Source organism: Arachis hypogaea, chromosome 6, assembly GCF_003086295.3.
Source record: "Arachis hypogaea cultivar Tifrunner chromosome 6, arahy.Tifrunner.gnm2.J5K5, whole genome shotgun sequence".
Taxonomy (NCBI): domain Eukaryota; kingdom Viridiplantae; phylum Streptophyta; class Magnoliopsida; order Fabales; family Fabaceae; genus Arachis; species Arachis hypogaea.
The window spans coordinates 110,579,409-110,592,978 of NC_092041.1; the positions used below are offsets into that span (position 1 = coordinate 110,579,409).

General features: G+C 27.8%; 1 protein-coding gene across 1 annotated transcript; it reads right to left on the reverse strand.

Annotated features, from left to right (window-relative positions):
- Window positions 1-2,993: 2,993 nt before the first annotated feature.
- Window positions 2,994-6,446, reverse strand: LOC112754169 (rosmarinate synthase). Its single transcript, XM_025801745.2, has 2 exons — window positions 6,135-6,446; window positions 2,994-3,905 (listed from the first exon to the last, which is right to left on the reverse strand). Exons 1-2 carry the CDS (start codon window positions 6,444-6,446, stop codon window positions 2,994-2,996), a joined length of 1,224 nt encoding a protein of 407 aa, XP_025657530.2.
- Between the last annotated feature and the right edge of the window lie 7,124 nt (window positions 6,447-13,570).

Genomic DNA, 13,570 nt, shown 5'->3' on the forward strand with positions numbered 1-13,570 from the left:
ATGATTCTAAGATGCAAGAGCTTGTTATATATAACAATAATTTTGGGATTCCAAGATTGCTTAAGATTGAAGGTAAAATAGAGAAAGTTAAATAAATGTGTGCAAATTTTTTCTTAGTAGGAGCAGACACTTCAAATGGGAAAAGATCTTTGTAAAGAAACTTGTTTCATCAAAGAAAACATGTTTAGAGATAATCATTTTACCTTCTTTTACAAGGTATTTGTTGCCTTTGTGGTTAACATATTCCAAAAGACAGCTAATTAAAACTTAAAATTAAACTTGTTAATTAGTATTATGAGATTTCATATAAGGATAACGAGTACAACTAAATATATTATTTATAAAAAAAATTGTTACAAAAATATTATTTTGTTGTAGTGTTTTAACCTGCATATGATCACTTTGACAAATAATTTATAAACAAATAATGTTAATTATACTAATAGTTAAGTATATATAGTAATAATATTCAGGGTTTCTTTTTGAGATTGTTGTAGAATTTAATTAGAAAATTAATTTTTTTAGTTAATATCAACTAATTTTTTTAAATGATTTATTTTTTAAATTTTTAAATTTTAAATAATAAATTTTAAATTTAAAGTTCTAAATCTTTCAAAAAAATAGAATTAAAAAATTAATTTTATAATAAAAAAATTAATGTTAACTTAAGTTAGTTTTCTGTATTTATTCTTAATATAAAAAGGTATAATATCGTTTAAATTATTAATCAACTAGATTGATGTTGGGTAAAGACGTGATCAATGTTCATTTGACAAAGAACCACACATCTATTAGTAGAAAAATGATACTTGTCCTTTAAAATTCAATCTTTAATCAATTTCGTCTTAACTAGTTGTTTTTTTTTTATGAAACAATTTTATATGATGCAACAACCATGCTTTCGATGAATTTGCAACTGAAACAATGGGGTAGGTGAATGATTAAATATAGGATGGATGATTAACTGTTTATCGATATCTTTTGATGACTAATACTTTTTTCTAATATATTTAAATCGGATGATTAGTCTAGATAGTATAGTAATAATGTAGTTGAAATGTTTAAATTGTATGTAATGGTGATCTTATAAAATAGGTTGCATAATTATATATATTGATCTATCAAAATTAAATTCAAATTTTCTTTTCATTTTCCTGCATTGCCATTATATTGTTCTGCCACCAACGTAACTAATGATGCATGTAATCGTCATGCAAATATGCAATTCACTCCCCTAAACTATGGGTCATATGATACATTTTATATCTTAATAATTTTTTTTTTTTAAATATTAAATTTTTTGTTATACTATTATTTAACAACTTCAAAATATCAAATTACATATCTTAAAATTTTAAGAGTAGAATACAAGTAAAATTCAAAGAATTATGTTCAGAATACATTTTCTACTATAATCGTTATTATCATATTACAAATTATATATAAAAATAAATATTAGGAGGTCAATATTCACTACAACAATATAGATTATTTTTGAGGGTTATAATGTGTAAAAGAAAATTAAAATTTGTCAAAAAAACAAATTTTGACACTATTTTAACTATGAAAATATGTTAATAAAAATTTTGTCAAAAATAGTATTTTTAACATATAAATGATTGTGAAAAAAATTTAAATCTTATTTTGATAAATATTGGCTGTCAAAAATAATTTGTTAGAAAATTTTGAGAACATATTTTCTGTGATACTTATTAATTGTCAAAAATACTATTTATTTTGACACTTATTGACTATAAAATATTTTCAACAAAAAATTTTAACAAAGAATGAAATGAGATCTTGAAACTAAAGAATAAATTGAGATTTTGAAGATAAAGAATGAGTAGTATAATCCTAAACTGAGAGCAGTGTGATGTCAAAATTAACAAAGCCCAAAGAAAAAGAAAAATAGTGGAGTAAATTAAAAACAAATGAGTATCAAAATTGAGGAGTAATTCTCTACGGTCAAATTATTCATCAAGAAAGCATAGAAAAGTTGACATTTGCGATATTTGTCAAAAATATATATTAATTTTGACATTTAATTATGGTGTTAAAAAATAAAGTGTTAAAATAACTCTATTTTCTTGTAGTGATTTTTAGTAGAAAAAAAAATAATTAATTAGTGTTAATTCAACTATAAAATAAAAATGAAGAAAAAGTAATGATTACCTAACACTTTTTAATAAAGTACCTCCAAGGCTAGCTCCAACCACTTTAAGATTCTTCCTTTATTTCATATTTTTCTTACTTTCTTACCAAAGATATAGTAATTAATAGAAGGGAGATGAGTATTATTAGTGTATTATTTCTCAATATATGAATTTGAAATTTTAATTTTTAAATTTTCATTAATTTCAAATTTTCATTAACACATGAAACACCAATATATATATAAAATACAAATATTTTTTAGATATATTATAAAATATCTTAATTTTTTTATTGATATTAAAGTATAGAATACTTTTTTAATATGTTTTTTAAATTAAAGTTTAGTCCGAAAGACATATGTTAAACTTATTATATAAGATATTTTATATAAAAAAATATAAAATTTAAGTTACCAATATATTTATTGTGTATTTATTAAAGTAAAAAATTTAAAAGTTTTAATAATAAAAATTTTAACATGTCCACTTAATTAAAACTCTTTTAATTAAAAAAATATTTTAGATAAGTTTTCACATTAATATTTATTAATATACGCTCTTTCTAAATTTATTTTAAGCATTAAGAATAAGATTAGACACGACGACAAGTGATCATATTTAGGTATATATTCACACATATTAAAAAAGTTTTTTGTTTATAAAGACACAGTTAGATATAGAAAACACTTATTTAATACACGTATACTAGATAAATGTTTCACAAAATGTAAATATTTCATAGATTTTAATTCATAATCACAATTTTAAGGACTAGAATTATTCGAAATTTATCTTACTACATGTGGTATATATGCATGGATGTAAAACATAATTCTTTAATTAACATTTCATGAAGATAGTTGGAGAGAATTGGGAGATGAGATCATCTTCAAAAAGCTTAATTGCCTCATCTTCCTTAAGTGTCACCATAACCACCCTGCTTAAAGGACCCTCCTCTGGTGTTCCTGGGAGGATCAAAACCTGTCCTTCACCCAAAACTGGCTCTATGTAACATGAAACCCTAAGTGGTTTCAACCAATCTTGAAACACACTCAAATATGGGTCTACATTTTCCAAGCTAACACAAATCAAATCAGGACCGTTGATCATTTTTGGTGAATTCATCTCATTTTTTTCAAGCCACTCAATTAGGTCCATTATTCCCTCATTGTCCATTTTTGCTACAACTTCTCCTATATACCTTGTAGCTTGTACAAATATGTTACCTTCTAAATTACCATTGGAATGGACCTTATTATATATCATTGTGTTCCCAAAGAATCCATAGTCCAGGCCCAACACTTTTCTTGCATCTAAACATATAGACATGTCAATGAGCCCATTTTGTAATCCCTTGATGTTGCTAATTGAAGCCCAAAACAGGCCTGCTAACGCTTCAAAAGGAGTCATTGTTATTGGGCCTGATGGACCATTAAATTGGGCCTTAGAAATGCAAGCATTAACCATTTGGTGTGAGAAGCCCAGTGATATAATAGTGTACTTTTCTTCTTTTATTGGAATGGGTCTCTCAATTGAGGATTTATAGTGGTTGATTAATTCAAAATATGGGTGGTGATTGGAAATTCTTTTTCTTGTTGAAGGTAAAGGGTGGAATAATGGAAGAACAGTAATTTTGTTGCCTAATGAAATATCAGACCAAGCCTTCAAGAAGTTGGTTGCACTAGTGTAATCTGCTAGAAGATGAAAACAACTTAGGCCAATTGCTAATCCTCCTTCTTCAAATTCAGTTATCTTCAAAAACAGAAACAAATGCAAAAAGAGAGTCAGATTTATGACAAAATAAATAAATAAATGGAAATGAATATTAAAAAAAATAGTTTATTACAAGGTATCAGTAACATCCTAAGGTAGCGTTTGTTTTTGGGTACTGAGAAAGAGAGAGACTGAGACTCAGTATCATATTTGTTAGTTCAGAGACTGGTATTAAAATTTCTGTCTCTGTGTCCAAAATTTCAGTATTTCAGTACCTCCAAAATGTAAGAATACAAAGGACTAAAATTTTTAGAGATGGAAACTGAAACATTAATAACATTTTATACCTAAAATACCCTCATTTTAATTAATTAATTCCAATTTTACTCTTTGTGCAAATTAAATTAGAGTTTCATTCTTGTTTCAATTTCTGTCTCCTATTTTGCACCAAATAGAATATTAAAATTTATTTCAATCTCTGTCTCTTTACTCTTTTAGTCTCTATCTCTCAGTCTCAGTCTTTCCGTCTCTGTCTCTCCACCAAACGCTATCTAAGTGTACTAAAAAATTACACTTATTTTGATATCTCTTATATGTATAATCACTTTTTAAAATAAACAATCAATTTATGGATGTTTCAATATTTTAATTAGTTGAAAAGTGGTTTTAAGATAACCTATTGAGTTTAGAATGTAAGAAAAAGAAGAAACTATATTTATATAGTATAATTACAAAAATAATATAAAATTATTGTTTGTAAGATACTTCGAGTTAAAATGGTGAAATCATTATAATTTAAAAACATTAAGATTTTGATTATAATCATAAACTTCAACATATTGTTTTTGCTTATAAGCTTTTTTTTTTAAACTTAAAATTATTAGTTTCGATTATAGTATATTTTCAAAGTTTTATCCAAATATAATTATTTTCTGTTTGTTTTTGAAAAGAAAAAAAAAACTTTTTCATGTTTCCCAAACATGCTTGATATTAGAAAGCTTATGAATTTACCTAATATCCCATACCATATAACTGAACATAACACATTTCTTGGGGGTGTACACGGATCGGATCGGATCGGATATGACCGAAAATTCGATACGATTCGCACAATTCCCTCGGATCGGATATGGTATTAGCAATTTTTAGTGTCAGATCCAATCCAATCCAATCCGATCGGATATCGGATATCGGATATATCCGTATAATTGAACTTTCTCTTTTTAATTATATTTCTATGTAAAAAATTCAATAAAAATATTTCTTTCACACTTTTAAATTTATTTATTCTTAAAATATTTTTAATCAAATTTTTCATAAATAAAAAAAATAAAATAATACAATATATGAATAATAATTACTAACTAAAACATACCAACAAGTAAATATAACACCAAACATATATATATTATTTATTTTTTAATTATTATTGTGCAGATCTGCGAAACGGTGGATCGAATATGCGGATGTAGAGCAGATATTCGCGATCCGATCCGCAAAAGGTATGAATCGGATCATATCCGATCCGATCAATCTGCGGATCGGATCATATCTGCAATTTTCGAATCGAATGCGAATATTTACCACAAATTTGCGGATCCGATCCATAAACATCCCTATACATCTCTATCTTTCTTGTTTCCTATATCTTAAACAAACTTTATACTGTTTCAATTTTTAGATATATAATCTGAATCAATCTTGTATGACTATAAACTTATTTAGGTTTATACAATTTTTTTAAATAATATTTAAAAATAAAATAAAAATAATTTTATATTTAAATATTTCACGTAAAAAATATATTTTTATTTATTTAGTATAATATTTTTTTAATAAAAATATATAAATTATAACTTTTAAAAATAGATATTTTTTATTTTTATTATTTTTACTACTAAAACTTTTTCACACACAGAAAAATAAAAAAATCATTAAAAAATTTATTAAAAAAATTTTTTTTAACAACATAATGACATTCAAACAAATTTGTATTACAGTGACTATGATTACTATAATATTTCAAAATATTATTAAAATTAAAATAATATTTTTTTATTATTAAACAATATTTTTAAATAATATTAATTCAAAAAAATGTTATCAAAATATGTATAAAAATATAACTTTAATTTTAATAACACAATCATAATTACCATATCCACTGTAACATATTCATACAATCATACTAGAATTCATCCGCATAATTTTACTAGATCAATAACACTTTCAAGAATCAAGAGCCCCCAAAAAAAAAAAAAATCTAACCTGGACATAAAAAGTTGACCAATAATAAGGCTTATGATACATGTCCTCCCAATACACAAGCATGTGTTCCTTTTCACTATCCACATTCTTCAACCATTCCTCCACACTCCCTTTGGCTTTTGCCTCCACCACTCTCACCCCAGCATCATTGCATTTCACCTTCCACTTCTCTTCACTATCCCTCACTAGCCTTCCTGTTACCATTGGATAATAGTTTAGCATCTCTGACAATGTTTCTTTTAAATTCTTTGTCATTTTACCAAATTCTCCCTCCCCTAATGATGTTGATGAACTTTGGTAATAGTACACCATCCTAATGTGGTTTTTCTCCATGCATCTATCAAGAACCGAAAAGGTCATGTATTTTCCCGGTTCAATTGGCTTTGTGCTAACCACAGTTCTTTTGCATATATAACTAACAATATTATTATTATTGGTAGCCATAACAATAATAATAATTTGGCAATAAATTATGAGAATGATGTAGGCTATTTTGTGAGGTTTTATATATATAGTTTTAGGGAGAACTATTTAGAACATTATTTACAAGAAATGAAATGCAAATGTACATGTAATTCATGGGTTTTAAAGGGAAATGAAAGTTTCATGTGTACCAGAATGTAACGCATTTCAAGAACAATACACGGGGCAATGATAATTTCATGATCCTTGAAAATAATATAAGTTATATTTAGTGCTGATGTAAGGCAGTTGAATTTATTGTAATTAAGTTTTTATTTAATTTATTGTAAACTCTCCTTAATTTGAATATTGTTTGAACTTTGAACACTTGAGCCATTCCTTATAAGTTTCACCCACCATTGGTTAAAATTATAATTAGTAGAAATTTTTAAATTTCTTATTTTAATAATATATAAGTTTATATTTTGTATTTTTTATGAGAAACTTTTAATTAAGAATTTTAACATATGTCCTAAAATATGATGCCGAATGAAATAATGTTAGCCATAAAGTTATGCTTTCAATAAGTGCTTAATTAAATTGCCACTACTAGAATTTTACTTGCATTGTAAATCAATTGGGGACAGAATTGAAGAAGTAAGTCACTTCTAGTGTTGCTGATTTGGGCTCAAAAGGCTCTCTGTGAGGGAAAACCAAACCATGCTTATGCCGTTTATATTCCTTTTTAAGTTCGATTTAGATTCTGTTTTGATTTTTTTGATGATATTCTCTAGTTTATCAGCCAAAGATTAATCAATTGTAAAATTTAAGTTTGTGGCTAATAAATTACTGTATATATAATATAAAATATAAATCGTCAATAATGATTTAAATTGATAATATTCTTTAGATTTTTAAAAGGCATATGACAGAGTGAGATGGAGTTTTATGGATATTGTGCTATAGAAGATGGAATTTGGTCTTAGACAGAGGACATGAGTGAAGGAATGTGTGACCACAGCATCTATGTCGATGTTGATTAATGGGTCACCCTCCAAGCCGTTCAAGATAGAGAGAGGACTCTGACAAGGAGATCCTCTCTCTCCTTTTCTGTTTGTTCTTGTAGTTGACGTTTTGCACAGGATGGTGGGTGAGGCGATAAGGAATGGACATATTTCTCCACTGCTGGTGGGACGGGATAACATAGAGTTGTCACACCTCTAATTCGCAGATGACACGATCTTATTTTGCCCTCAGGTGTAACACCCTAATACTTTTAAACTGAGTTAAGCTTTATTTGGATTATATTTAGTAGCTAATATTCAAAACCTTGCAAAATTTTTCTTTTAAAATAAAGGTGAAATATTTATGTAAAATAATTTATAAATAAAATATATTGAATAATTAGTTTTTATTAGAATAGTTACTAGTTGAAAAATATAAGTGGATTTGAAAATACTAACATGAAAAATCAGTGTGCTAAACTATGAAGGCACAACAATGACAAGCTTTACTCATACCAAATAAAAAAGAAAACATCATAGTTACAATTGCAATCAGTCAAAAAGGATAAAACAAAACACATAGGAAATCCTAATTCTCTTATTTTGTTTAACTATGGCTAAAACAATTGCATATTCTTCCTTCTTAAAGTAAACGTTTAATGTTTTGTATCTACATCCTCGATAGCTTGCTCCTACTAGTGCACCTGTCTTTTCACCTCAACTGTATTACTTCGTACTGCATCGTTCCTGAAGATGGTACGGAGAGAGGGGTGAGAAACAAAAGTTTCTCAGTAGTTTTTATCTATATGGTATCATCGTATCCATCCCCAGCCACTCCGAGTTTTTAAAATAAAAACAGTGATGATGCAATATTGTTCAATTATTATTTTTAAAAGTTCTTATTTAGTCAGAGTGGTGTGACTTTTAGATGCTTCTCGTTTACTTATGTTATGACATGTGTAATGCATACAAAATGCCTATAGCGTTAAAACATATAAATGTGAACTCATAAACCTTGGTATGATATTCTCATAGGCCATAAAGCAAGGCAAAATAAATAATAAACAAGAGAAGAATAGTAACATTGCCATAGGTAAGTCAAACAAAATAGATCTGAATAAAATAAAGACCTTAAACAGTATCATACATCATACAAAAAGGAACTTTGGATAAAGAAGGATCTTTGAATGAAATAATAAACATAATCATAAATTAAAAAGGATAAAAGAAGAACAATCATAATCACACTTTTCATTGCACTTTTCATTACTTTTTCTCATAGCTTTTATGGAAGGTATTGAGCTCAAACCGGTATAAAAGGTGGGAGTCCCCTTCCCTTACCGAAGGTTCTTATCCCAAACGTTTTGGCGATCACCTTCCCTTACCGAAGGATCATATCGATATCTTGTCTTTGGGGGTCACCTTCCCTTACCGAAGGATCATTCCCTCAGTTCAATTTACAATCAAGGTTATTTAGACATACACAAGAAAAGAGTTATATCAACAAAGGTATCTTTATTATATAAAATTGATGGGAGTCCCTTTCCCTTACCGAAGGTTCCCAAAAGTTTGCCGATCACCTTCCCTTACCGAAGGATCATCTCGATTCGATCACCTTCCCTTACCGAATGATCATCTCGATTATCTTGTCTTTGGGGGTCACCTTCCCTTACCGAATGATCATTCCCTCAGTTCTTTAATGCACATAAGATTGTTATTATAATACATAATGCGTATGAAGAAAAGAGACATTCTACCATGACATGCAAATAAAGCTAACATCTATGTTCGAAAACATTTAAAACATGACATATAAAAATTAGCACAAAAACCCCTACCTCGAGTGAAGTTCCGCTAGGTATTCCGATGTAAATAGATGTGCTTTGTTAGTGAAGAGAGACTTGTTTCATGGCTAGACTTTGTGTATACTAGAATGTTTTGTATAGAAAAAGGGAATAGAATGAGAAAGGAAGGATCAAATAGCTCTCAAGCATGTGCAGATTATGTTAGGAGGCATTTAGGTGAAATCTTCAATCTGGATCGTCACTTTGTGAGTCCTATAACTTTTTCTACGTTTGGAATTTGGAATTAGCTATTAGAGACAAATTTATATAGAATTAAATGATCTTTAAAAAGAATCTTAAACGAAGTAAATCGGATAACCACAGCTTGAGATATTCCCGAAATACTATTAGTATATCAGGCTGGCTGATAAGAGCGCGATTTTCTACTCTGAACTCGTAACCGATTTATCTATCTAATTTAATTTGAATTTGATTTTATACTGAACTTAAGGAATAGAGATAGTATTCTTATCTTTTTATATAACTAAATATCATTCAAATTTAATAAATGTAGAATTAATTATGACTATATTTTAAAAGGTTGTTTTATTGTCGGTTAGAGATTTACTACCACTAGTGCTTTCATATGTTTAAATTTTAAATTCAAATCTTAAATCATTACCATTTTAATTAATTAATTAGTTATTAAATAATGATTTGATTCAAAAAGTTGGGATGTTACATCAGGAAACAGAGACAGTTGTGACTTGTGAATTATAAGAGACTTCTGCGTTGTTTTGAGTTAATGTCTGACTTGAATATTAACTTCGACAAGTCAAGCTTGATTTCAGTCAACTATGAAAAGAAATGGGTGAAGAATATGTGTGATTTGTTGGGATGTATCGAAGCTGCGTTACCTGTCAGGTACTTGGAGATTTCACTAGGCGCTAATCCTCGGTTGGTGAAGACCTGCAAACCTATCATAGACAAGGTGGAAGATAAGATGAGTTTATGGAAAGTTGAATCTCTCAACAAAGCTGGTAAGTTAGTTATCATCAAATCTGTTCTTAATAGCCTGCCGGTTTACTACTTAAGCTTGTATAAGATGCCAAAAGCGATTGTAGAAAAGATAATTGGGTTATAGAGAAGGTTTTTGTGGAATAAAGAAGATGGGAATAATGGTATACCACTTGTGAAATGGGAAGTGGTTCAAGCTCCGAAGAAGCTACGTGATTTGGGGACAGGGGATGCATTACTCAAATGCGTCCCTTTTGTTCAAGTGGTGGTGACGCTTCTCAAAGGAGGACTGCCCGTTGTGGAAGAATGTTGTATGTTCTTGTAATCATTTGAACCCAACTTTAATGTTGTCAAAACAACTTTTACCGTCAAGAGGGGGTCAATGGAAAGATATTTGCCAGATTAATATTCAGGAGCAACAAGTGAGAGATATGATGATTAGTGGTTTGTCTATGGAGGTGGAAAATGGTAGACATATTTGTTTTTGGGAGGATGATTGGTTACAAAGTGCCTCTTTAAAAGATAGTTTTCCAAGACTTTTCTCTGTTTCAAACCAACAAAGATCTGTAATAGGGGACTGTGGATTTTGAGATGAGTTAGAGTGGGTATGGAACTTCGAATGGAAGAGAGAACTATTCCAATGGGAGTTAGAGTTGCTTGACCAACTTCATGACCGGCTACAGATTGTAAAATTATCGGTTGTTAGAGAGGATACAGTTGTATGAAAATTTGACAAAAAATGCATTTTTTCCACTAACTCATTTTTGTGCAGGTGTTACAGAAAGAGACTCTCCCGGAGGACATCACAAGTTACAGCTTCACTAGTACCATATGGAGTGGTTTGGTTCCTCCAAGAGTTGAACTTTTTGCATGGTTCGTCTTAGTAGAAAGGGTCAACAAGAAAGAGAGTCTGGGTAGACTTGGGATTATTCATCATAATGATAATATATGTGTTTTGTGTAAAAAGAATATCGAATTTGTGCATCATCTGTTTTTTTGCTGTAAGTTTACTTGTTAGGTGTGGTGTGCTTGGTTGACATGTACTGATAGAGTTTGGACCATACCGGAGTCTATCAAAGAGTCTTTTGAGAGTTGGATTGGAGTACCAGGTTGTAAGTTTGAGCAAAAGAAGTGGCTGATAGACTTCTTTGCAGTTATTTGGAATATCTGATTGGAACGGAATAGCAAAGTATTTCAGAGTCCAGAGACAGGTGTTGAAGACATTAAGAGTAGGTCGTTTTTGAGCTACAGAGATTGGTGTGGTGTTGATCCATTTGGTTGTTGATAGTAATGTCGGAAATGACAACGGATTTTACTTTTTTATTTGTGTTTAGTGTCTAGTGTTTTGTTGTGCTCTTTATTCCTACTTGCTCTACCTTAATGTGTTGAGCTACTTTTGTTTAAAAAAAAAATCTGACACATCATATTTTTAACTTATATTAATAGAGTATTATTTACTAATCAAATTGAAGTGTTGAAACCAAAATTGAAAATTATAAAGATTAAGATGAAGATTTAAGACAATGATGTCAATTTTTTTTTTAAAAGTGAATACCCAACTTGATTTCTAATAATTTTTTTTAAGGATTACGAGGCTTTCAGCAAAAAAAAAAAAATCATTTTTTATCTTTAATTTTGTGAGACTGGTTAATACTTTTATTAAGAATTTCTCTCCTTAGTTAATGGAACATATTTACATGACATGTTAATCAATTGCTCTGTCTGTTAAGTGTCATTTAAGATTGACAAAAACTTTTGGGAATCTCGTTGGTTTTTGGATAATTGTCAGGAGTCGTTTAAGATTTTTATTTTTTTATTTTTTTATATATATTAGCTAAATTTATTAAGATTGACAAAAACTTTTGGGAATCTCGTTGGTTTTTGAATAATTGTCAGGAGTCGTTTAAAATTTTTTTTTATATATATATTAGCTAAATTTATTGTGTAAAAACTGAAAAATATTAGCGATTTTTTTTATATAAAAATTGAATAAAATATATATATATATATATATATATATATATATATATATATAAGAATAACATTGTTGATTGTTGTTATTGGTATTATTTATTTGTTACTAGTTATTCTAAAATATTAAACTTTGAATTTTTAGTGTTATATCTATCTGGATAATTGACATAAATATCTTTATTTTTTTATATATTTTAGATAAAATATTGTGTCAAATTTTTTATTATTTATTATAAAATAAAATATACATTTTTTAATAATAATGAGTTTATATCAATTATGATAGTTAATTTAAATTGAGTACACCTAAAATTTAATATAATCCTAATAATATAATATTTTAACAATTTTTTAAGCAACAATAAACAAATTAAAAAATTACTAATATTTTTTAACTTTTACATAATAAATTTAGTTAATATATATCAAAAATTATAAAAGGAAAAAATTATAAATGTTCCTCGACAATTATTAAAAAAAAACAAGACGCCAATAAAATAAATCTATCAATCTAGCCGACACTTAATAGATAAATTAGCAGTTTAACAAAAAAAAATTATTCTGCAGGTTTCTATTGTTTTATCGAATTTTTAATTAGGTTTCTATAATTTTTTTCTTTTTAATTGGATTCTTATACCGTAAATTTTTTTTCAATTTAGTCCCTATTAACGTTAAACGTCAAAAATACATTAGTAAAATATGAAATTACTTGTATCCCTATATTTTTTTGGTATTTCTCTTCTTTTCTATTTTTTCAGAAATATTGCAGTTTTATATAATAACTTTGTATAAAAAGAAGTAATGTCATTTATTATGATACATGTGACTACAGAGTTAGTAAAAAAGAATATCAATTGTGGATCAGAATAATGAACAATTCTTGAATTCTAAAAGAAAAAAATAATTGATAAGGATCAAGATATAATCCTGTAATACTTCTCAACTTTAAAACCAAAAAAGAAAAATAAGACGGACCAAATTATATAGCTGGAACAAATTTTTTAAGAGATCAGATCAATAGTAATAGACGACTCAAGATTACTGAAATAATAGTAATATATATTTGGAATGAGTGATCGAAAAATGAATTAGTATTCTCATATGAAATAAGTTCAACTAATAAACTAACAATCATAGTGTAAGCCAAAGAAAAAGGGAGAGAAATATTTTTTGTACATAATTGTATAACAATTTGTTAGATGAAGGCATGAAGCAAAGAATTCATGCCATCGTACCTTCTATAGTGCTTCTTCAT

Coding starts and splice junctions, on each gene's coding strand:
- LOC112754169 (XM_025801745.2), bottom strand. CDS start 6,446: ATGGTGTACTATTACCAAAGTTCATCAACATCATTAGGGGAGGGAGAA. Junction 3,906..6,134: donor GGTCAACTTTTTATGTCCAG/GTTAGATTTTTT, acceptor CTGTTTTTGAAG/ATAACTGAATTTGAAGAAGG.